Here is a 26334-nt window from a genome sequence, read left to right on the forward strand (position 1 = left end):
TGAACCACACAGATGCTGGTATTCCCATAGATTATATTACCTAGGGACTGGGGTTATATAGCTCAGTGGGTGAGCGCTTGCCTCGCATGTCCACTGGGTTCAGTCCTCAGCACCACATTTAAAAAAAATGAACAAAGTAAAGACGTTGTGTCCATCTACAACTAAAAAATATATATATTTAAAAAAAAGATTATATTGCCTAGTGACATTGTAGCCCACTTAGTTTAAGTACATGCTGTGAGTTCCATACAAGGACAACACATTTCTCAGAAGGTGTCTCTGTTGTTGAGGAGCATGGTTCTAGTTCTTTCCCTTGAGCATTATAATGGCTTGTGGAAAAAAAATTTTAATATTTTTTAGTTTTAGGTGGACACAACCATTGAGCCACAAACCTCAGCCCCTGGCTTGTGAAATTTATGTCCAGTTGGAATTGCCTCTGGTCCAGGGAGTCAGACTTTGCACCTTTAAAACCATGATGTAGCTAAAAAAAATGAAGTTTGCTCTGGTAACACTCTGAGTCACATCAGAGTCAAAGTGACATGAATGACCTTCTTTGCTACTTGTCACCTCACTTACCAACTCAAGGAGAAGGGAATTCTGTAGGGATGGATAGTAATCTTCCTAGAGAATCCCAGGTGCCTTCCGTCCACAGCTTTTTCCATCTGTGTGGAGGGCTCACACTGTCATCACTCTGTAGTTAAGGTCATGCTGAGATAGCTTCAGGCACTCCGCTTAGGCTGGATAGTTGTATTGAATGTTGCTGGGCTGTGTTATGTCCCTGGTCACGGTTAGATAGAAAGAATTGCGTAGCTACCGCTTGCCAGCAGTGGCTTTAAATTGACATATTCTCAGTCCTCAGAGATTATTTATTGGTCATTCATTATAAGTCATTAAATTTTTAAGCATTTAACTAAATGCCAACTTATAAAAATGTGGAAATAATTGCATTTTCACCCTTTTTTTTTTTTTTTTTTGGTGGTGGTGCTGTGGATTTGACCCAGGACCTTGTGCATGACAAGCAAGCACTCTACCAACTGAGCTATACCCGCAGCCCCTATATAGCATCTATATATATTTAGATGTTGGTGGATCTTTATTTTATTCATTTATTTATATGTGGTGCTGAGAATCGAACCCAGGGCCTCAAACATGCTAAGAAAGTGCTCAACACTGAGCCACAACTCCAATCCCTATATAGCATCTTAATTGGCACATTTTATATTATTTGACCTGAGAAATTTCTTCTCAGATTTCCACAGACTTCACTGACCCTTGTAGAAAAGGAACATAGACAGGTCTTTTCAGTGTTAGCAGATGGCATAGAAGCAGAAAGGGAATCCTTACTTTGCCAACCCTTCCATTAAGTCAGCCTGGTGTCAACATCACTGAAATCAGGAGACGATGCTGTGCCTTCAAAGATTTAAAGTTAGTTCCATCTGGAGAACCTTTTAAAGTAGTCTGATAGCAAAAGAGGTGTCATGTGAAGAAAATTTTACAGTCAGCATTTAGTGTGTGTGGGGGGGGAGATGTCAGCAACTTCAGTAGGAGAAATTTTTCTCTAGGCATCTTAACTTTGGATTGAGAACTAAAGGCAACAGAGTGTTTCCGAGAAAAGGCTCTCAGGATGTTAACATACCTATTGTGGATGGAATTTTAAAACAAGTTTGGAGTTGAATAGCTAGGAATATAGGGATAAATTACCAGACGCAGTGTAAAAGCTTTACTTTGACAAGCAGAAGGAAAATGTGCAGCAGATAAGTTTTTCAAAGAAAATTTTGTGTTTAATCTTTGAGAATTTGAAGAATTTGGGCTGCGTGTTGCATTTTGCTCTGTAAAAAAGAAAAAAGGTTGGATATCATGGCCGATTTCACCTCTTTTTAAGTGACTTAAAAGATAATTTAAGATGATTTCTCCAAAGATAATGATAGATCTGAGCCCATTAATTGTTTAATGAGGTTTTGGAACATAGTGCTGAAGCTCAGTCATGCGAAATTTAATATTTTTAGTTCTGATCCCAGCTGTTTCTACTTATCATGTTACTTAACACGTGTGCACAGCAGCCTAAAGCACATAGAGGCAGATAACACGGCATATGTTTTGGAGAACACAGCACATTTTTCCCCTCGGCTCAGGCTGGGACTTGGTATTCCTAGTGGAGATGCTGCTGCTGGCTGGTGGACACAGCTCCTTGAGTTGGTACCCGTGGTGCTTTCCATGCTCAACCCTCACCTATCTTCCCAAGCTCCCCAACTTCTCCCATAAGCAGCCACCATAGCAGATCCTCACAGTTCCCGGACAGCGCTCTGTTTCCCTCCCCCACCTGTCTACCAGAACCATCATGGTGCTCTTCCCTCTGCTGATCACCTCCCACTTAACCCAGTAGGTCTTCCATGATCCCCCAGCCTGAACTGGTTTTCCCTGTCTGTCCTCCCTATCATCCTGTGACACTCCCGCATTGATCATATCACCTTCTACCTGTTCTGCCTCCTGCTGGACTGAGAGTTAGTTCTTCAGCAGACAGGGGTGTGTTCTCAGGTTTGTATTGCTGCTGTCAAGAGCCATGTACACAGGGGTGCTCTGCTCTGCATGTGTGGGTGTGTGGGATGTGAGAGCAGCTGGTTCCTTTGTAGGGAGAACTGGCATGTGCCTCCTTGCCTCTGATTGACGTCCTGGTGCTCCGTTTACTGACAGCCCAGTCAGTATTTGAACATTTGCCCCAGATTTGTCCCTGAAGCATAAAGTGTCCAGGACACAAGCACAATCTTATTACCACTTTCCAGAACAAAGGCCATGATTCTGGCGTGTCGCCATTGACTATGGGATGCTGGGCCAGGTATCCACTTACTGCTTCGCAGCTCCAGAGCCTCCTGCTAGCCTCCTGGGGCTGGGCTTTGTCCGTATTGACCCATCAGCCATGTCACAGTGGAGGGATAGTTTCTGCGTGTTCCCAGGGTGTCTGATCTTGTTGGCCTTCGTAGGGAGTGGGAGTATCAGCAATGGCATGCTTCTCCTGTACACACTGATGGCAGCAACAAAGTACCCACCAAAGAGACCCCCACTATAATTAAGCTTCTCGTAATGTCAGCAGGATTTCTGCAGAGAGCTGGTTGCAGTTTGAAGCTTCCTCTTTGTTGTAAAAGCCAGGTTTGCAACTAGATGGTGTCATAGACTTTGCTTCAAGGACGCTTACTGTGCAAAACTTACTATTTCTGTTTTCTGTGGTTAAAAACTGGTAAAACCTCTATCTGACCTAAGATATGGGACAAAAAGTAACTGCTGTGTAACCACACTGGCATGTAACCACCCCACTGAGAATAAATCTAAAGAATTTTCAGACCTGGGGTCCAGAGATTTTTAGGCGTTAGCTTCTCTGTACTGCTTTGAACAGCTTCTGATAGCAGGCACTTCTTGACACACACAAGCCCTAACCTGAGACTGTGGACCATTCTGACCCAGTTCTACATGGAAAGCTTGTCCGCTGTCCAGTGGTTTTCATCTACTCTCTTAATCGAATCTCTTTTTGTACAATCCCCTGTTAATAACTTGTTAAATTTTGTTTGGCTTCTGCCTTCTGGTTGGGACCTAGCCAGCACAGGTGCCCTCTCCTTTATTTAGATGGCCAGTTTCACTTCCCACCAAGTGGACCATACAGGTTCTTTGGGGGCCAGCCTAAATGATGCCCCACTTATTTATTCCTCCTGAGTTCCTGCCTTTAAACAGGTACTAGGCTTTCCCCTCAGGTGAAAGAAGACAGCTTGAACCCAACAGGAGCTCCAAGACTAGGAGAAAAAAAGTTAGAGGTTAAGTGTGTTGACTTAGAGAGGGGTGGAGGGTTTTTTTTTTTTTTGTGTGTGTGTGTGTGTGTAAGGTTAGGAGAGATAATTGTGACAAACTTGATGTTGTTCCTCTCAGAGCCTAAGGGACAGATAAATGAAAATTCATGAAACTGATGAATATTTACCACTTCAAGCACCCAGAGATGCCCATAATAGAAAACATAACTACTAAGTATAGTTTTGTCTGTTAATATTCTCTTTCCACACAGCACTTGAGGTAGATAAGGCTTTATTTTATCATTTCATCTCCGAACTCCTAAAGGGCGGACACTTGCCTCTTGCACCTGCCTTGCCTGCTACACATTAAATACGTAGTAAATGTTTTTTGGCTGAAGGGCAGCACACTGGGTAGATGGTACTTTGTTTTGTTTTCTATCCAAGAAAGCCTTATCACCAATGTCTTCTGTTAACACCTTCATAAACAATGATATGCAGATTTTTCTGTACTTGAAATGTGAACAAGGAGATTATCAGTAGGTTCAGTGCTTTTCTTGTTCCTCTCCAGCCATCTGTAAATCACATCTACCATGCAGGTGGGCACCAAGCAGAATTAGGTATTTTATACACCTAGTTTTCAGATCTCCCTGTTTCACAGATGTAGCAACAGCTTGAGTAACTTACCCAGATTATGCTAATAAAAACTGTGGCTCAGCCAAGCTGCAAATCCATGTTGATACCAAAGCTCCTGCGATTCCCACTGTGCTATGGGGCTCACCATGGGTGGTTCCTGTGGTGGATCAGGCACCTGCCCTGTTCTGTGCACACTCACCTAAGGAGTTATTTTCCTCTTTAGAGGTACCCTTGCTTCCTTGTTCCTAGGCAGGCACTTGTTCCTTTTTTTTGATCATGTTGGCACATGTAGAAAGGGCTCAAAAAAACTCAGGGGGTTGAAAGTCTCTCCCCAGTTGCTTCTTTAAGGATTCAAATAGTCTCTCATGAAAATGTATCCACCTGGTGAAAAATTGAAGGTGGTACTGGGTATGGAAAATGTTTAACTGCATAAAAGTTTAATTAAAGCTGAACCTCTGTGGGGCAGACATAACTCTCATCTTCCCTTTTTCTTCTCAGGTGCTGTTACCCCCGTATGATGATGCCACTGTGAATGGGGCTGCCAAGGAGCCACCGCCACCCTACGTGTCTGCCTGAGTCTGAGAGTGGATGGAGTTGAGAGCAAGCAGCTCAACTTTTCAGACACCTGAGCAATAGTTCTGTAATTTCAATTCTGAGATGAACTCTCTGAGGCTTGTTTGTTTTTGAATTGTCACATTTTACAATTTAGATGTTAAGTTGAATCCCTCTGTAGTTTTGAACACATGCTTTAGCTAGAGCACTTTGGTAGTGTAGCTATAGGATTCTTTCAGTAGGGGTGAGGCATTAACAGATCCATTCATCTTTCCCCAAAATACAGAGAGACCTTGAGTCCCCGAAGTCTGGTTTTTTATCTGCTTGACCCTAAAGCTGGGAAATTAGTCACACTTTTTCTATTTCTCCTCTCTTTTGAAAATATAAGATCAAAATTAAACGACACCTTTCTTAAACCGTTTGGTGTATAGAACAAACTTATGAAAACAGGAATGTTAATTGTGTGATCATTGTTCTTATTAGATAAACAGAAGTCCTTATATATATGTTACAGTAGTTTTCCTACTATCCTTTATGACTTAAATTCAGTAACAATTGGAATTTACTTGTCAAGGATTTCAGCCACCTTCCATCCCCTCCCTCCCCGGGATGGGGGTGGGGGCTAAACGGAGACCATTAGGTAATACCAGGCTGTGGGAACAGAAACTACTTCTCTGCGCTAGAGGAGGGACTGATTGGTTTGGCATCGCATGGGACCTGGTATTCTTTTCTCCTGGTTTCCATCCTTCCCAGGGCCCTGTTTTACTATGTGTCCTACCTGGCCTTGATCCAAGGAGAATCATATCAAGTAAAATCACTGATATGTGTTTGCCTAAAAAGGTTTTCTTCTTTCCCTCTGAGGTCCATCCCACTACTGTGAATTTCTGAGTCTGCCTAGTCGTCTTTTAAAAATGTTAAGCAGTCTCTACTACCTGAATGGCAAAGGACTTTTATATGTTCATATGTTCAAAAAACGGCTCTCCTGCTTGTTTATTGTTGAATGTGCTGTAAATGAAGGCTTTTGCAATTAAAGTGAGATTCGCCCACCTCCAAGAAATAACCTTTTGATTCTGTGGTGATTGTGCCCTTCCTGCACCTGCAGGGCCACGTGGTAAAAGGAGTAGGCTTTATAGCTCGTTTCATACATAAATGAATATTTTAATATTTGATAAAATCAGACTTCTTAGACCAAGAAGAATGGGGTACAAACAGACCCCAGCTTCCAGCATTCCTGCACCTGCCTTTAGGTCTAAGCACCAGGTGTTCAGCATTTTTTATAAGCAATCGAGATACTACTACATTCCAAGGGACATTAAAATAAAAGGTGGAGAGGAGATTTTATTCCTGATTCTTTAGAAACTCGATCTAAAAAATTCTGTTCCTTAAAGTGTATGGTGGCCCGTGGTTCCACTCAGTGGTAGAGGGCCAGTATGTGTAAAGCCCTAGGTTATATCCCTAGCACCACAATAATAAGTTTTGGTTTTTTTTCCCCTTAGTTTAAATGTGAAAGATTCACACAAACTTGGATCCATGTAGCCATATTTCAGTGGAAAGCCCCATCAGTGTTGTCATCCCTGTGGAAGGCACATAGGAAATGACCATTACTTGCATATTGTTCCTCGTGATTTTCTATCTCTTTGCATAATGAGTTTTGCAAATGATACATGGTTGAGTGGAGAGGGGTTCTGATCTTGAGATGCTATAGAATCTTTTGAGAGAAACAAAGGCTGCTCTTCTGGTTTATGCAGCACCCAGGTAGCACATGGACCTCCAGTTATCACTGCATTCTCCAAGATCCTCATAGGGAGTTGGTGTTGCTGGTTTTACTTGATTCTTAACAGTTCTTAGGCTAAACTCAAGAGCAGCCTCCATATTTACTTCTGTAGAGTGAGGCATTTTCTTTTTGCCTCCACTATGGAAAGGCATTAAAATGACCTTGTAGAGCAAGGTCTACATAGCCCCGGAAGTGTGTTTTTGTCTCATTACTAACAGATAAATAGCTTCTCTTTTAAATGTATTCTAAATTCCATTTTGGTATCCTGCCGCTTTCTCCTATTTTGTTGTTCACAGAGAAAGAAGAACAGCCGTTACCTCACTGTTTCTCATGCCTATATATTTCTTGTGCACTTTGCTGGTGAGGAACCCCCCCCCCCCTTTTAATTAAAAAAAAAAAAAAGTAAAAAAAAATTGTTTTTGGTGCTGGGAATTGAACTCACAGCTTGGAGCATGTTTGGCAGGTGCTTCACCAAACTGGGGTACATATCCAGCCCCAAGTTTTTTTTTTAAATCTTGATTTCCCAACCCTGACATCGACATTGAGCCTACCACTGGAGGTTTGCAAATGGATCCACCAGTCCCATCCCATGTAGAACAGAGTTTTAGGTCTTTTGTCAGGCCTCCCTTCATCTGGAAGTACAAACGTGCCACCACGCCGTGCAGGGAAGGGCAAAACTTAAAAGCTTTCGACTAAAGAATGATCTGTCGCTCCTTTAAAAAAAAAATAGGCCTCCATGGAACAAGCTAGTTGGACTTCCAGGGTACCAAGGTGACAAAAGGTTAGAGGCCAACAGGCTCTCTGCTTCCTAATAAATATTTTGTGCAGGGGCTGGGGCTGTATAGCTCAGTGGCTGAACACTTGCCTCACATGCGTGAGGCACTGGGTTTGATCCTCAGCACCACATACAAAAATAAATAAATAAAACAAAGATATCGTGTCCATCTACAACTAAAAAATAAAAAATAAAATTTGTGCAGCACTTCCCCAGAGTCTGATGTCTTTATCTGTCTTCCTATCCTGTTCTCAAGAATGCAGAAACAACAAAAACCTCTCCCCCTACCCTCACTGTTCTGGACCTAAATACATGTTTAATTTGATTGCTTAACCAAACCACATTGTTTTCATTTATCTTTCTTCTCCACCCTTAGATCGTTAATCAATGATTTATTACTAATGATATCAATAGATTGTCTTTAAGACTATAGCCATTAAAGAGGGATATATTGTATTTGAAATATTCATCTTTTGAGAAAAAAAATGCTGCTGTGCAAACTGAGCGTTCATTATAGAGGAAAACTAATGTGACTATAAAAACATTTCGTTTTTCTCCCTCTTTTAAGATGCATTAGTTTTTGCAGCCAGTCTGGAAACTGACCTAAACATCATTAGATTAGTACTGCCAATCATGTAAGCAACCCCAGGTTCTGGAGGGGAGAGGTTAGGTATCTTTGCCAAGGTATTAAAAGAGCAGCTCATGGAAAAGAACTGCCAGCGGAAAGCTCAGGCAAAGCCATTTCAGGGCTCCCTACCTTCAGACCTAACAAAGCACCAAAAATAGTGCCTGGGGCTGTGTGAAATGGTTTTTGGCAGCTCAGACATATGTTCTGGAAGGGAAGGAAAAAGGAGGCATTGCAGGGATGTCTCCACACCCATGGAATTTACTTCAAGTGTTTCAGCACACTGGCCAAGTTTTCTGCTAAATGGCTCATGGTGCATGGAAGCCAGCCAGATCTGCACCCTTCTGCCCACAGCCCCGTGCATACCTTCTGCTAAAGAGAGCACCAAGACAGCAGAAGACAGAAGATGTCGCCTGGCCAATTCAGAAAAAGGAACATCAAAATGGAAGTCTGACCCCTATAGATGCATCAGTGGGATCCTTATTAGCAAGAACAGCTGCTGCTTTAGGATGAAGAGTTTGACTTAAAACACAGCATGATGGACTCAAGTTTTGTTTATTTTAGCCTATCTAACACACATGCTTTGCAAAAAAAGCCTTTGATTGTACAGTTTTTATCTTATTTAGCTGAGAACCTCTTGAACCTGGTATGTTAGCTTTCCATCACTAATAACACATACCTAGAGATAACTTAAAATAGGTTTATCTTTGCTCACAGTTACAAAGGTTTCAGTCTATGATCAGTGGGCTCTGTCACTCTAGGTCTGTGACAAAGCCACACATCATGGCAGGAGCTCATGGTGGAACAGAACTGCTCACTTCATGACCAGGGAGCAAAAGAGGGGAAGAGGAGAAGGCTAAGTTCCTGCTGTCCCCTTCACAATGACCCTGTCCCAATGACCCAAAGACTTACCACCAGGCCCCACTCTTTTTTTTTTTTTAACTTTGTTTTTAGTTGTGGTTGGAAACAATACCTTGATTTTATTTATTTACTTTTTATGAGGTGCTGAGGATCTCACATGCCAGGCAAGTGCTGTACTGCTGAGCCACAACCCCAGCCGTCCCCAGGCCCCACTTCCAAGTCTTTAACACATGGGCCTTAGGGTGACAATTAAGATCTAAGCTAGCGCATCCAGGAAATAAAGTATTTATCAAAATGTCCAGGTAGATTGCTACAACAGAGCAAAAAATATAATTTTGAAAGGAATTGTGTGACCCAATTCATAGGCATTGAGGATTCAAACTGCATTTTGCTCAGAAAAGTCTAGGATGGTCGTTTTGGCTGCTACTGGAGCTGTGGTGTCTTGGTCCCCCTTAGACCTGGTCACAATGTGAAAGTTATATCCAATGCACATTGCCATCCCTGGTATCCTAAATTAGGGACTTCCAATGTAGGCCTTCTAAAGGGCAGCTGAGGCCTCCACCTGTGGTCTCTTCCTGAGGAAAGCCCTGGCTCTGGGAAGATGAGATACAGGGGCCAGCAACAGCACAGAGGACCCTGTTGTCCTTTGCAGTAGGGACACCCAGTGCAGTGACTTGTATGATGTCTTCATAATTCTGCAGTTTAAATAGGTCTAAGTGGGTGAATTTTTTTTTTTAAGAGAGAGAGAGAGAGAATTTTAATATTTTATTTTTTAGTTTTCGGTGAACACAACATCTTTGTTTGTATGTGGTGCTGAGGATCGAACCCGGGCCGCAGGCATGCCAGGCAAGTGTGCTACCCACTTGAGCCACATCCCCAGCCCTAAGTGGGTGAATTTGAGACACTTAGAATTTCAGAATTCTGCACATTCACCCCACTTCATACTAACAATGGTTGATCGCTACTCATTGGAGTTAACGCATCCACAGGTGGAAAGCAAGTCGGGCGAAGCCATGTAAACTTGGGGTGGGTGTTTAGCTTGAAGTTGCGTTACATAAGTAAAGCTGTCAGTTCTCTTTTAATTGATGTACTGCAAATACCAGCTTTTTATTCTTATTAAAAGAATTTATTCAGTCCAGAAAAAAGATCAACTGAGGTGGGCGTTTTTGAGTAGTTAATTGTTTTAAGCAAGCAATTTCCTTCTGAGGAAATTAGGCATGCTTGTGAACTGCAGTGATTTATCTTTGTCAAGGAGATTACGCATGTTAAGATTTCCAGCATCATAACTCGGGCCAGTAAAGGCAGTGATGTAATTTGTACTATTTTGTAATTTGTACTAATTTGTACTAGGAAACCTTGAGATCCAATTTCCTTTCCCCAGAAAGCCTGTACTACATAGAGACAGAAAAAAAAAGAAAAAGAAAAGAAAGAAAGAAAGAAAGAAAGAAAAAAAACAGTCATTTCCCCTGGGAATGTAGTTTTTTTCTGCCCTGTTGAAGTTAATGCACTGAATCATTGTCACTGTATCCCTGAGAGTTAACTTCCCTGAACATCTTCATGGAAAAACCAGGTGTGACTTAGGCTATCAGGAAACTCTATAAACTCATATGTTTTAATAAAAAGAAACTAAGTCCAGCAACTCAACCTGAAAGTGACTTCCCTTTAGAGGCTTCCTATGAGCCACAGATCTGGAAGGCATTTATTTTATGTTCTCCCGTAGCAGAATCGGCATCTCCAAACAAGGCACATCTTAACGCTCTGCAGTTATTGTCACTTCTTATCTTTAATCCCCCAGTAAATCTGTGTTATTATTCTATCCATGCCTAGCACATCTGGCAAATAGGAGGAACTAAAAAAATATTTAAAAATATTTACTAGATGAAAAATAAAATAAGTACATGAGAAAAATTAAAGCCAGCTGTAATCCCACTCCCAGTGATCACAACAAATTCTGAAAAACAAGTCAGAGGAGCTTGAGCCCCACAGAGACCATGTCTCATAAGAGCCCACTGGGAAAAAAATTTCATTGCTACTCTTCCAGCAGACCTGACAGGCAGAGTCCTATTTATTCTGTGTGTGCATCTTGGCTGATAGCAGAGGGTCGTAAAGGTAGGTGATAGGGAAAGAACAACACCACCATAATGAAAGGATTGATCTCTGAAGAAAGATTAAAGGACTGCTGAGATGAGAGGCTAGCTAATATTCTGTTTAAATTTGAAATCAAAAGGGAATGTTATTCTTAGCTCTTACTGTTCTTGTGATCCAGTTTCTCTTATGTGAGCTTAATTCAGTACAGTTCTGAATGAAAACTTGCTACATGTGCCTTCTCAAGAATTTTCCTCTTTTCTTGTAAATCACTGCATCATTAAAACAATGAATGACCAAATCTAAACCCTGTGGAATCCTGAGACCTTAGACAATATAGAGGAGAATTCTGAACAGCTGGTGTGCAACTCTACTACAGTAATGTGTTTACACACTTCCTGGGCACTTAAGATTTAAATAAAATCCATGTGAAACTTCATGGTAAAGCATATTTGTTCTTTATTCTATTTGGGGGGGTAGGGGGTACCATGGGGATTGAACCCTGGGACACTTGATCACTGAGCCACATCCCCAACCCTATATTGTATTTTATTTAGAGACAGTGTTTCTTGAGTTGCTTAGCACCTAGCTTTTGCTGAGGCTGGCTTTGAACTCCTGCCTCAGCCTCCTGAGATGCTGAGATTACAGGTGTGTGTTATTGCACCTGGCCGTTACTTTATTTTTTTTAAAAAAATATGTTCATTTTTAGTTGTTGATGGACCTTTATTTTCTTTATATGTGATGCTGAGAATCTAGCCCACTGCCTTATACATGCTAGGCAAGTGCTCCACCACTGAGCGCTTTGTTCTTTAGAAAAATACACAGAATTCCAATAGTCAAGGAATGTGAATTGCCCTGTGTCAGGTACAGTAGACACTAGGACAGAAATTTCTAGCAGGAGACATTTCTTGCAGTGGAAAGTGCTCGTAAGAGGAGGGAGTACAAACTCCAGAAAAGGTATGCGTGCAAAAGAACAAGAGCAGATGCCAAGAAGTGTAGCAAGAAGCCTCTCCTTCCTATGCATGAAAGTCTTCCAGGAAGGATCCAAAGGAGGATGACTAAAGCAGGAAGAGAGACTAAATTATTTGCATGAGGGCTCAAAATTAAAACTTGCCCTCAATAAAACCTTTATTGAGATAGAATTCATGTGCCATACTATTCACTTTAAAGTATACAAGTTAATGGTTTTTAATACTCTTCAGAGTTGTGCCACCATCACAATCAATTCTAGAACATTTTCATCACCTCTCAAAGAAACGCACCTATAAACAGTCACTCTTCATCTTAACTTTCCCAGTTGTAGGTCATCACTAGCTTACTTTCTGTCTCAATGGATCTACCTATTTTGGACATGGAAATAGACAACACGTGGTGCCTTATGACTGGCCTTTCACTAAGCTCATTTTCGAGGTTCATCTGTTTCATAGCATGTAGCATATATTAGTATTTCATTCTTTTGGGGGCGGGTACTGGGGATTGAACTCAGGTACTTAACCACTGAGTCACATCCCCAGCGCTGTTTTGTATTTTATTTAGAGACAGGGTCTCACTGAGTTGCTTAGCACCTCGCCGTTGCTGAGGCTGCTTTGAACCCGCGATCCTCCTGTCTCAGCCTGCAGAACAATATTCAATCCTATGGATATACCACATTTTACTACAGTTTCTGGTTGTTTGGGCTGCTTTCACTGTTTGACTGTTGTGTGAGTTCTCCAACCTTGTTCTTTATATTGTGGATTCTCCATCCATGGAGCCAACCAACCGTGGGTTGAAAATACCTGGGGAGAAAAAATCAGCTGTCCTAAAAACGAATTGACTTTTTCTTGTCATTATTCCCTAAACAGTACAACAAAACATCTATTTACATAGCATTTATTACATTGTATTAGATATTTTAAGTGGTCTAGATATTACTTAAGGATGTAGATAGGTCATGAGCAAATACCACACCATTTCGCATGAGGGATTTGAGCATCTGAGAATTTTGTTATCCTCTAGGGATCCTAGAATCAAACCCCCATGGACACAATGACTGTATAAGGTTGGCACTTCAAAATTTATGTCTAAATGATTTGTTCTTTGGTGGGGGCTATTGAAGATGGAATTGTTTTCTTAATTTCATTTTCTCTTTCTTTCTTTTCTTTTTTTTTGTGTTGTTATCAGGGATTGAACCTAGGGCACTTAACCACTGAGCCAGCCATGTCCCCATCTCTTATTTATTTGTTATTTAGATACAGAGTCTCACTAAGTTGCTTAGAGCCTTGCTAAATTGCTGAGGCTGGCTTTGAACTTGTGATCTTCCTGCCTCAACCTCCTTACAGGCATGTGCCACCATGCCTGGCCGTAATTTCATTGTCAATTATTTGTTGCAAGTATACAGAAATACATGCAATTTTTAAGATATTTCGTATCCTGAAACCTTACCGAACTCATGCATTAGCTCAACAGTTTTTTAATGTGTGCCTTAGAATTTTTCTATACCAGATCATATCATCTGCAAATAGTTTTTACTTTTTCTTTCCAATCTGGATGACTTTCATCTCATTTTCTTACCTTGATTAGAACTTCTAGTACAATGTAGAATGTAAGTAGTGAGAAGGTAACTTGCTCCTGATCCTGGGAAAGCCTTCAGTCTTCCATCATTAAGATAAAGTAGGGGACTGGGGTTGTGGCTCAGTGGTAGAGTGCTTACCTAGCATGTGTGAGGCACTGGGTTCGATCCTCAGCACCTCATAAAAATAAATAAGCTAGGCACCATGACACACACTTGTAATCCCAGCCACTTGGGAGGCTGAGGTGGGAGGATTGTGAGTTCAAGGCCAGCCCCAGCAACTTAGCGAGGCACTTAGCAATTCAGTGAGACCCTGTTCCTAAATAAAATATAAAAAAGGGGCTTGGGGATGTGGCTCAGTGATTAAGCACCCCTGGGTTCAATCCTCAGTACTAACTAACTAAATAAATAAATAAATAAAATAAATCTACAACTAAAAATATATATATTTTTAAAGTTGGTTGTGATTTTTTGTAGGTGCCCTTTATTTGTTCCTTTTTATTTCTAGTTTGTGGAGTGTTTTCATCATGAAAAGGTATTGAATTTTGTCAATTACATTTTATATCAGGTAGGTTTTGTCCTTTATTCCATTGCTATATTAAATGATTTTAAAACATTATTCAGACTTTCTCTTCTGCCCCATGTGTGGGCTGGCCATCTGGGGAATCTTGGTGCCCTTTTGTTAGGCCGGGTCAGTGATGCTGGGCTATCTTAGAAACTTTGCTGTAAGAGAAAGAAACTTGCAACTTTAAAAACTTTGATTAGTGCATCTTCTTCTCAACATCATTCTTTTAAAAAAATACATATTCATAGATGATGTGCATGGAGCCAGTGATTTTCTGGCACTTTCTATAATTGGAAGTTGCTTTGTCAATTCTTGTTTTAAATGAGTCAAGACATTCCTTCTGCTGCTTCTCAGAGACTCCTTCCTCTACTAATGAAATTGTTTGCCTTTTTTCATTGCTTTCTATTTTTCTCCATTTTGTGATTTATGTGTGACTCTCTGCAGACTGTCACATTTTTCTTTCCACTAACCATTTGTAATGTTTCCCCTTCTGTTGGACTCTGTTAATATCCATGTCCTACTTGTTTTCTTTGGCAAGAGAGAATATGGAAAAGTCCTAACTTTTGATATTTTTGCTATTGTTGAGTCCCTACTTACTGAGCTCTGCCAGCGTGCTGGGGGATCTCATAGGACAGATGCACATAGTCATTGCCCAAATATCTTGCAACCTGATGGAGCACCAGGCAACCAGTGCAGACGTGAACTCATTAATGTCCTTGAGTGAAGGTAATTAATTGAGTGTCACAGAGAAGACTCTGTTGGCTTCTAATCACAGATCACTTCGTGCCAGTTCCTAGGTTTAAGGATGAAAGGAGCAGTAATCTGTACTGCTGAGTGGTGCGTCCACGCATGCCTGGTCCATTCAGCCTTGTCAATGTTAAGGAGACAATAATCTTTCCACTTACTTTAGCCTGTACTCAAAGGTTCTCCACTGAACCCTGTTGTCTCATTCTTTTTTCGGGGAGGGGGTACTAAGTATTGAATCCAGGGACACTTAACCATTGAGCCACACTCCCAACTTTTTTTGTGTGTGTATTTTAATTAGAGACAGGGTCTAGCTGAGTTGCTCAGGTCCTCACTAAGTTGCTGAGGCTGACTTTGAACTTGTGATCCTCTTGCCTCAGCCTCCTGAGCCCCTGGGATTACTGTTGTCTCATTCTTGAGAGACAGCCTCATCAACCTATATGCCCCAAAACTACACGGCTCCAAACACCAGGTTAAAAGCTATAGCAGCCCAGTTCCTTCTAAGCATAGCGTAGGACAAGATCCATAAACAAGGGCTGGGGATGTGGCTCAAGCGGTAGCGCGCTCGCCTAGCATGCGTGCAGCCCGGGTTCGATCCTCAGCACCACATGCAAACAAAGATGTTGTGTCCACCGAAAACTAAAAAATAAATATAAAAAATAAAAATAAATAAAAAAGGGTTCAATCCCTGGTGCTATAATAAATAAATAAGATGAAGCAAGCAATTTTCAAAAAAAAAAAAGATCCATAAACAAGCAAAGACCTACCTGGTCTCTGTCCTTGGGATCTCATGGTGAAGTTCAAGACCACATAAAAACATTTGAGTCTTCTTTGAAATGCATTTTGTTTTCCTGAACAAGTTTTTTTTTTTTTTAACTTGCTGTAGTTTTTTCCTAATCCCTATCATCTGACTTTCTAAGGTGGGATGATATATTTATGTTTTTTTAGAAATTATTTCAGCCAGTACAATAGTGCCGTCAGTCATCTTTTCCTTAAGGGACCCTCTGGACTTGAAATCAGCAGTCCATGTTGATAGGGTATCCAGAAAGAAGCACTGCCCTTCTAGAAAGTTTTCCTAAACTGTACCACAGTGGAAACCCAGCTACTTCTCTTAACCGCACATCTCCAGCTCCAACAGATGAGCAGCTGCCTGAAGGGCCGGTGTTTCCTCTCCCAGAGGTGACATCAGCCCTTCTACTTGAGGGAGAGGGAGGGGAACACCAATGGTTTACAGGGGACTGGAACATCATCAGTCATCTAGACACACAGTACAAGTGAGGTGCATTGCAATTTTACATTTCTACTCACGCATTCAGTACAAGATTTATCTTAGGTTATTGGTCTTTCTCTTCTTTATTTTCCTCATACTCTGGTCACCTTTGTTTTTCTCGTCTCATTTTGGTCAGTCCTCTGGGCCAGATAGCTAGGTCTCAAATCAGGATAATTCTAATGGAAAACAAAAAGTTCTAATGTTTACAGGGAACAAATGGATGCTTATGTCGAAAGTCCACATTTGAGGTTCTTCATGAATGTGAAACCTGGGTCAAATAACCCCCACCCCTGAACAGATCCTTACTGTGCAATCCTAAGTGGAGACAGGTAATTGAGGCATTGTTCCACACATAGCTACCCATGTACTATTAAGTAGTTATCATTGAAAGACGACGAGCCTTGATCGTTCTTTCAATCATTGTATCCAACTTGTGTGCTCTTAGATACCACACACTCTCACCCTTGTGTGTTTGCATGAATGTCTACATGAGAACTGAAAATCTTAACCCTACACTTCTGAGTAAGGTTCTCTGTGCATCCAGTTGATAGCAGAGCCACTCACAGAAAAGGTGAATCTGACTTTTCCCCAGCAGCTTTTATGATCAACTTGCATTTGCATCCCATAACCCCTTGCTACAAGGACAAGGTAACCCAGAAGTTAAATAATCATTTGTTCTGACTTCATATTTCAAGACACCGAACTTGCTTTTGCTTCATTATTTTTTTGGCAGAAAAATAGAAGATCATCCCATAAGGTAGAACAACTCAGTTGTCCTATTTGACTTGGCCCCAGCCATGTTCCATAGAGAGATTTCCTATTCTAAAGAATTCTGATGGAACTCCCTGGGGAAAGAACACCCATTTTAGTTGGCATACAACAGAGTCATTGGAATCAGTTTTGAACTCACAATTTCCTTAAAAATTTGGAAGGATTTCCAGATTGCTATTGTTTTCCTGGTAATTTACTAGATCATACTGGTGTCTTGGAATAGGGCTACACATTTTAACTGTAAGTTTCCATAAACTGTAACTCAACTTCCCCAGCTCCTAGGGGATTTTCACTGGCCTGGACTCAGGAAGAATTTTCTTCTGTGGGATCCAAGGCTTCAGAGACAAAACATTTCCTGAAGACTTTTCTCTGCTTTCTGACCTCCACCTTCCTCCTCCCAAAGACATACAAAGAAACTATTTCTGATCAGTACAGGCAGCCAAGAGCATTCTGTGAGCTGCAGGGTAACAGAATAAGAGACCTGAATCCAAGATTCTTTCTTGGCTATTATGGTGCCATTGGGTTACTTAATGACCAGAGTGAGTTAACCCCTTGCTTTATGTCTAGGATTCTAATTATCCACCCCTGGAGCTTTTAAGAATTGATTTTGTACATGGCACTTATTCATATTCCAGAAACTAACTGCCATCAAATAGTGGTGATGGTTAGTTACAAAACACAGGCAATCAAAAGCCCTTAAAATGATTACACTCTGGCACATCCAGAGAATTTGAAACTGGTTAGTTCTGGGCCTCTCCCAGTAGCTTGTCAAAACCTGAACTAGGTGCTTTGGGTTAGCAGTTCGGAGATAGAATTTTGGAGCTTTATTAGGAGATGTCCTGGCCTGTAGAGCACACTCACCCCAGCTGGCTAGGAGCAGGAGAGCTGTGGGAGAGCCAGCCCTCTGTCCTCTATCGCCCATTCCTGCTGTCTGCATCCCTCCAAGTTTCGGTGGGGACCTCCAAAGTAAGGTTTTCCCACTTGACAAAGTTACGAATGTCTTTCCCATAATTTCTGAAGTCTTGTTTGAACTAGACTTTCACTGTTCTTGCAGGGTAGGAATTTTGTCTCCTCTACATCCTGGCGTCCTTACCCCATCCCCACCTCGGGGCCTGGTTCCTGGCCAGTGGATGCTCTGTGAATATGAACTGGCTCTGGTGAGGTGATCTGGGTAGTGCCAAGGCAGTTCCTGGCACTTGTCACCGATTATCCAGATTTTCATCACTTTTTTCTTCATCATTGTAGATGGATGCCTTTTTGCAGAAAATAACCCCTAAATTCAGGTTATAAGATTCCCTCCATGTCTCTCATCCCCAGGGGATACCTCCCCAACCTTATCCCCACCCGGACAAGCCCCTGAAGCTCCCTGTTATTCTGGGCGGGTGGCTCCCGAACCCTGGAGTCAGGTCCAGAAGTGGCAGCAGGCAGGGCGCGCGGCCAGGGTGCAGCTCGGGGGGCTGCCTACAGGGTGGGGCCGCGCTCGCCGCCGCTCCCTCTCCACGCCTTCCCGGTCCCCAAAGAGGACACCCCTCCTCCCGCCGGCCCGCTCCCCACCCTCGCCGCGGCGCCGCCTCCCCCGCGCCCGCCCTTGCCCGGAGCCTCCCAGGCAGCCAGCGAGCGAGGGGAGCGCTCTGGAATGGGACTTGGAGGAGGCGGCGGCGCAGTAGACGGCTGCAGCGGCTAGGGCTCCTTGCTCGTTTCCCACGAGCGATCCCCGAGGACAGCCGCGGCCCTCGGCGGGGCGAGGAGGCCAGAAAGGGAGACCCGCGGGGCTGCGCCTCTGCCTCGCTTCGCAGGCGCCAGCGGCGGTGGCTGCAGGTGAGCGCGGCGCGTGGTCCGCGGGATTGTGCACGACCCGGCTGCCCCGGGGCGCAGGCAGATCAAGCCCAGGCTGGCGGACGCACGCGGGCGCTCTGTCCACGCCCGCGCCGCGACACCGCGGCTCCACGCGACCCGAGCGCCCCGGCTGGGCTGTAGCCTCTGACCCCTCTGGGGAGAGCGTGACACGGAGGCGTCACTGTCCAGAGGGGGAAAAGTCCTATCACACCGGGAGGGGAGGGCTGGGCGCGCTCCCTGCGGGGCTCACAGCGGTAGCAGCCCGAGAGGGCCGGGTGAGGGCGCTGTACCCCGCAGCGGGGACACCTAGACCCGGTCTACACCGATCTGAGGAATGGGACTTGTTGAGCGGGTATCCACTGACGATTCCTATTCAATTGGCCAGAAATGATTGCGACTGACCCTCCTGGTGTCTCACTGCCCGTGTCATCTGGATTTCCTTCTCCTTCTCAAAGGCGGCCAGAATTCCAGCTTCCCTTATTGTGGAAGAGGGAGAGAAAAGGGAGGGCATTCTGTGATAGTTGCTAGAAAACGGGAGGACAGTTCGAGAGGGGAGCATGCCTGGCAGGGAGTCCAGGACTGGGTGCACAGGAAGTTACCCTCCTTAGGGACATGCTCCCAGGACAAGCCCAATTAATGGAGTTCCGAATCGTCATAAATCAGAAAGCCGCAATGCAACTGCATCAAGGGCAAGTATCATCCATCAGCCTTTGAGGAATGGGGGAGTCAGGCTCCAGGGGCGGTGGTGTTAATCAGGCAGACACCAGGCCAGCCTGCCTGATTAAAACCCCACCTGTGAAGCTTATAGGCTGGAATACTTGGAGGTGATCCATGCCTTAGTCTCCTCTTCCAATGGGGATGATAATACTAAAGGACTGTGAGGATTAAAGGAGATGTGACCAGTCCTGAAAAACAGTTCCAGGAGCATCCTAAGGTTAAGTGGTGAGCTCCATCACCTGTCTTTCCAGACAAAGCAAGAAGTTTGTATGAGCAGTGAATTTGCCCCCTCTTTAGTTCATGAAGAAAGGATCTTGGTGGGTATGTAAGGGTGGCAGATAATCCAAATGTATTTAACTGTAGTTTTCCACCCAGAAGTTACACTTACACAGTGAAGCACAGGGCTTCACAAATTCCTGTCAAGGTACCAAGGTGGGTTTGTGGCCTGGAAGGTTTCCTTTGAGCCCCTGAAGCTTGGTCCTTTATATTCCCCAGAAAAGGCAGATGCCGGTGGCTCTTCGCCCTCCATTTCCATATCCATCCACACTTCTGTTCTGGCAACAGAATCCAATCTCAGGGCCCAAACTTGCCAGGTCTCTCTTTTTTTCTACAAATCGGGATTCTGGGGGCCCTGGCTCCCAGATTCCAGACCCAGACATACCACAACCATCCAGGCCTGAGCTCATTGCTGAAGGTAGAGTCATGGTAGAGTTCAAACCAGAAATACCCTTAGACAATAATTAGGTCTTAAGCTCCTATCAGCTAACACCACTCATCTCTGTCAGCAGAATACAGTGGAAATGAGGCCCAAGATTTGAAGAAGAGGAAAGAGATGATTGCTTCTTGAAAGATGGGAAAGGAAAAGAGAGTCATTGAGGATGTGGGAAAAAAATTCCCACTGCTTGCCTAGAAGCAGTTCTCTCTGGGATCTAAGTGAGGTGAGGGTAGGGAAGGAGAAGAGAGGGAGACAGGCCCAGGTCCCAGGAAAAGCAGACTCGGTGGGCAGCAACAATGGAGATGCGAAGGTGAGTGGTTAGCGGGCAAGGTGACTGCACAGACTCCCTGCCCTCATGTGCAATCCTTTCCTAGAAGTCCCATCTTCTAGGGAAGCTAAGGAGGACTCCCCTGTGTAAGATACACGTAGAGGCGACTCAGGAGGCTCAGGGGAAGCGGGAGTGAAGCTCAAGGAGAGAGCGGAGAATGTCATTACAGTTGCTAGTAAACAGTGCCAGGGAGGCCCTTCCAAGGGACCAGTTGCCACTTGGAGCTTCAGCCTGTGAGGTCATCCTTTAACCCTGCCATGTGGCTCAGCAGACAGCCACTACTGCCTGAAGGGGCTCAAAGGCAGGCCTGGGCTGAATTCCAGAGGCTTCGGCTATTATGAGTAATGACTGTGACAGCAACTTTGACAGTGATGAGAGGTAGTAGAAGTATAGCACACTGCCTTGGAAGGACCTGGGCTCCAGTTATAGTCTATCACAGCTATAAGGACTTTGAAAAATTACTTAAGACTCCATGCCTCAGTTTCCTCATCTATACATAAGGATTGTTGATAAAATAAAACTACCTAGGACACATGAAGAGTAAATGTTCAGGGTTGGGGTTGTAGCTCAGTGGTGGAATGATTGCCTCTCACGCTTGAGACACTGGGTTTGATCCTCAGCACATAAAAATAAATAAATAAAATAAAGATATTTTGTCCGTCTCTAACTAAAAATATTTTTTTAAAAAAAGAGTCAATGTTCGATATTTATTGGTTTTACTTATTGTTACTACCTTGGCTTTAATTATATCATCCACCAGATGGGTGTGATTCTGTCATAAGGTGTTTTTTAAGGGTCAATTGAAGCAGCTAACATGAATTTATCCAAGATAGTGTGTAGATGTAGTAAACATTCAGAATGAGTTGCTTGATATGGAAATTTTCACAGAATATCTGTACATAAAAACCAGTGGCTGAACAGATGGATCAAGTAACATTTTTGGGAGGGGATAATACTGGGGATTGAACTCAGGGACATTCAACCACTGAGCCACATTCCCAGCCCTATTTTGTATTTTATTTAGAGAGAAGGTCTCACTGAGTTGCTTAGTGCCATGCTGTTGCTGAGGCTGGCTTTGAACCTGAGATCCTCCTGAGCTGCTGGGATCTCAGGTGTGTGCCACTGCGCACGGCAACTAACATTTTTTTGGGAAACTTTTTCTAAGAGGGTTGTCTGAGAAAACTTTGTCTACTTGTGGAAAGCATGGCTCACTGCCCCTTAGAATACTTGTTGCTGTTTTAGATACTATATTAGTTTCTTATGGCTGTTATAACAAAGGAGACTAGTAGCCAAAAAAAAAAAAATTACCTTGCAATCCTGGAGTTCAGAAATCTGAAATGGGGCAGCACTCAGCAGTGTACCCCTGTAATCCCAGCTACTTGTAGGGCTGGGGAAGGAGGATTGTAATTTTGAGGCCACCTCAGCAATTCAGTGAGGCCCTTAGCAATTTAATGAGACTTATCAAAATGAAAAATAAAAAGGGATGGGGAAGTAGCTCAGTAGTAAAGCACTTACCTGGCATGCATAAGGCCTTGGGTTCAGTACTTCTGGGGGAAAATGTCTGGAATGGGTCTTCTGAGACTAAAATCAGGTTCAAGAGGGCTGCATCCCCTTTGTAGGCTCTAGGAAAAACCTGTTCTCTTGTTTTCTGATTCCTAAAAATTGACTGCTTTTCTTGGCTCCTGGTCTCTCTATCTTCAAAAGCAGCAATGGCATCTTCCAATATTTCTCTGTGTTCTGCTCTTTGTATGTCTTTCTCTCTTCCCTTCTTTTTTTTGTGGGGGGAGGGGGTACCAGGGATTGGGAACTCAGGGGCACTGGACCACTGAGCCACATCCCTAGTCTTATTTTGTATTTTATTAGAGACAGGGTCTCACTGAGTTGCTTAGCACCTCGCTAAATTGCTGAGGCTGGCTTTGAACTCGCAATCCTCCTGCCTCAGCCTCCTGAGCCGCTGGGATTACAGGTGTGCCACTGCACCCGGCTTCCCTTCTGTCTTTTGCCCCCGCCTTTTCTCTTTCTCTCCCTCTCCCTCTCTCTCAGTCTCCCCTGCTCCAATTTCTCTCTCTCTCTCTCTCTCTCTCTCTCTCTCTCTCTCTCTCTCTCTCTCCCTCCTCCTCCCTCCCTCCCTCCCTCCCTCTTTCTCGTTATTGTTTCCCTCTTACAAAGACTCTTGTGAAAACATTTGGTGCACATGGAAAAGCCCCCACTAATTTCCCCATCTCAAGATTCTTAACTGAGCCACATCTGCAAAGTCCCTTTGTGAACCTTATTCCTTTTGAACTCAGATCAGAAGATGCTATTTTTCCCTTTCCTTGACTAACCTAAACTTTTGGCCCTAACCGCTCGGGACAACTGTTTCCCATCAATAGCATTTATTGACTTTTCCAGATCAGAATTATCTAGCTCTTTCTCCTCCTCTATTTCCAGAGAAATAGAAAAAATGCCCACTTGGGCAATGTCTGTGCTAAAGAAATACCCATCTAATGATGTTTGACTTTCCTGAGATTCCTAGGCAATCTGTATTAGTTTCCTATTGCTGCTGTAACAAGTTACCATAGCTTAGTGGGTTAAAACTTTACAAATTTATTATCTTGCAGTTCTGGAGGTCAGAATTCTGCAATGATTCTCATTGGACTAAAATCAAGGTATTGGCAAGACTGGAGCCTTCTGGAGAATCTTGGGGATAATCTGTTTGCTTGCCTTTTCCTCCTTCTAGAAGGTGCTACATCAATTGGCTGTTGCTGCTCCCATCTTTGAAGCTTGTTAACACTGGTCTGAGTCCTCACACTGCCACTTCTCTGCTTTTCTCTTCTGCTCTGCTTTTAAGGATTCTTGTGATTATGTTGGATTTTCATGGATAATCAGGGTTATCTCCCTATATTTAAGGTCATCTAATCAACAATCTGAATTCCTTTTGTCATGTAGCCACACATTTACAGGTTGTTGGGTGAGGACATGGATGTCTTTGGAAGGCCATCACTCTGCCTACCTGAGAGGGCCTGAAAGTGAATCCCAAGCAGTGATTTGTCGTGCAGCCCTATTTTTTTTTAAATATTTATTTTTTAGTTGTCTACAACACCTTTATTTTGTTTATTTATTTTTATGTGGTGCTGAGGATCGAACCCAGGGTCTCGCACATGCTAGGCAAGCACTCTACCACTGAGCCACAACCCCAGCCCTGCAGCCCTATTTTTATTAACCATTCCCTTCTAGAAGGTGCATGATGCCCCACTCAGGAGAGAACCCCTTTGAGGGGCTGGGGTTGTGGCTCAGCGGTAGAATACTTGCCTAGCACTTGTCCAAAAGGACAAAACTAAACTACAATCAGAAATCAGAATAGTGGCTACACTTGGGGTGTTAGTGCACAGAAATGGGAGTGAGTGGGGTCTCTGGATACTGGGACTGTTCTGTTTATAGATCAGATTGCTGATTATACATGTGTTCACATCATAAAAATCAATCCAGCTACACTTTTTTATATACATACTTCAATTAAAAGTTTCATTTAAAAAAACAATAAAACTTATCTATGATGACAAAAGTTAGAACCGTAGGTATCTACAGGGGTAGGCAATAATTGGGGACCAAGGAGGGGCTTCAGTGGCTGGGCACAGTGGTGCACACCTGTAATCCCAGCAGCTCGGGAGGCTGAGGCTGGAGGATCACAAGTTCAAAACCAGCCTCAGCAACTTAGTGAGGCCCTGAGCAACTCAGTGAGACCCTGTTTCTAAATCAAATATTTACAAGGGCTAGGGATGTGGCTCAGTGGTAAAGTGCCCCTGGGTTCAATCCCTGGTACAAAAAAAAAAAAAAAAGAAGAAGAAAAGAAAATAAAAGAAATGAAGCGACATTGATATTGTATAGAGCCATCAGTCTTCAGTGGAAGGTGATGATGAGTGTGTGTGTGTATGTGTGTGGTATTAATGGGGGAGTTGTTAACATTGTAATAGGGCCAGATTATGGGGCTTCAAATGCTGAGCTGAGTAGTCTAGATTTGATCCTATTGGTATGTGGAAGTCACTTACTGTTTTTAAGCAGGAGTATAATAAGCATGATATTGTGTTGGCAAGATGGGATTTAGCACTGGTGCCAGATGAGTTCAATAGAGAGACTTGTAAATAGTTTATTGGGATTAGGTTCAGCTTCAAAGACCAGGATAATAGTGCAGAAAAAGACCAACATAACAATGGTTTAGAGAAGGAAGTTTATTTCTGTCTTAGAGTCAATAAGCCTGGAGGCAGGGAGTCCAAAGCTTGTGTTGGGTCAGGGACCCACGCTCTACTGCCTTGTAGCTTTTTTGGAGCATGGCTTCTATTTCTGTGGTGTCTTACGGTTCAAGACAATTGCTCTGCCTTCAGCCAGGATGTCCTTATTCTAGGAATAAATAAGCAAGGAAGGTCATCCACTCACCCCAAAGTTAAGGACACTTTCAGAAGCTATATGCAGCATGTATAGTGCTATCCCACAAGTCAGCACTTAGCTACCTGGCAGGAAGAAGGAGATGACCCTTATCTGGCACAGCCTGTGTCCCATGGGAAAGTGGGGGTTCCACTGCTAAAGAAGAAAGACAAAGGAGAGTTGGGAGACAGCTAGAAATCTCTGCCAAAGCCTTTGCAGTCTGTCTGATGGGAGAAGAGCCAGGTCTAGATCTGTGACCATGGGAGGGATGGAAAGGGAAGGGGACGTGAGAGATGTCATGGGTGAAAAACCAGACAGGACTCTGCATGATTGGGCGAGAGGGAAAAAGACATGGGAGGAATTACCATATAAGCCTAAATAGGAGGTGAGGATTTTTCCAAGGCATTATTCATTGACAGAGAGGAAATTGCTTTATATCTGAGTCCTTGCAAAGTCTTCCAAGTACAGGGAGCTCTGTCAACTATTTTGAACAAAGTACTGCTTGGGGAAGATAAGTTAGCCAAAAATGACCTCAATCATGGTAGTTTGGATACTTATAGAAACCAACCGACCAAAACTGGCAGAAATTTCAATTCAGATTTAGTAATTAGTCTTGAGGGTGCAACTTTATGACTGCAACTGTTGGATAACAGTTTAATCTCATACTTTTAAGGTCATTTTAAAGAACAATATCATATATGGTTAAGTTGTAGGGATCATGGTGGATTTGTTTTCAGGACATATTAAAATTCTAGCTATCCTTATGCTGCATAAATGGAGAGTGGTGGTCTGGGATACAATTGCTAGTGACAGCATTATATTTACTTTTTTGGATTCAAAAAATGCAATATTTCAAATATCTCAGAAGTGAAGATGCTCAAAAGGCATCTTTAGTGTTCAAAATTACCAATGTTAGTAAAGCAAGTAAAGCATTTGAGAACATTGTTTTATGAAACAAGAGAGAAAAAAATCTCTTATTTTATTATTCATTTTTTAAAGTGACAAAACATTATGTTTAAATTAATATAATATTATTACATATTATATTATGTTAGTCATAATATCAATATATTATAATATCATTTAATGTCTTAAATATGTATTTGTGATTAAACTGATGTTATTGTAAGTAGATGTTTGATATTTCATCTATATTCTTTATAAATCGTAAATTCAAGTTTCTCAAGAAATTGTATGGGGCTCCTCCCACTAGGAAAGTGGGAGAGGGCCTTTTATTAGGGTCATCTACATTTCAAACAAATATAATCTGTAGAAGAAGGCCAGGCATTGAGTTTTATATAGAACAATGGCCAATTTTTTTGACATTTATTGTTCTTCTATTGAATGAGTATTTATTCAAC

At 42.8% G+C, this 26334-nt stretch overlaps 2 protein-coding genes across 3 annotated transcripts in view; both read left to right on the top strand.

Moving 5' to 3' along the window:
• Positions 1–6018, top strand: part of Laptm4b (lysosomal protein transmembrane 4 beta) — a 61135-nt gene extending 55117 nt beyond the window's left edge. The window contains exon 7 of the mRNA XM_046464797.2: positions 4905–6018. Within this exon, the coding sequence (XP_046320753.1) occupies positions 4905–4982 (78 nt within the window). The 3' untranslated portion in view covers positions 4983–6018. The remainder of the gene's footprint in view (positions 1–4904) is intronic.
• A 12548-nt stretch (positions 6019–18566) lies between these two features.
• The window catches only part of Matn2 (matrilin 2), a 146807-nt gene continuing 139039 nt past the window's right edge, over positions 18567–26334 (top strand). The window contains exon 1 of one of the 2 annotated variants that reach the window (XM_046464938.2): positions 18567–18794. The gene's annotated coding sequence lies outside the window, so the exon portion shown is untranslated. The remainder of the gene's footprint in view (positions 18795–26334) is intronic. The other variant, XM_046464937.2, reaches the window with a different exon arrangement.

The sequence above is a fragment of the Marmota monax genome, unplaced genomic scaffold (assembly GCF_021218885.2).
Source record: "Marmota monax isolate L192 unplaced genomic scaffold, Marmota_monax_Labrador192_F-V1.1 WCK01_AAM20220418_F8-fsc00003, whole genome shotgun sequence".
Classification (NCBI taxonomy): domain Eukaryota; kingdom Metazoa; phylum Chordata; class Mammalia; order Rodentia; family Sciuridae; genus Marmota; species Marmota monax.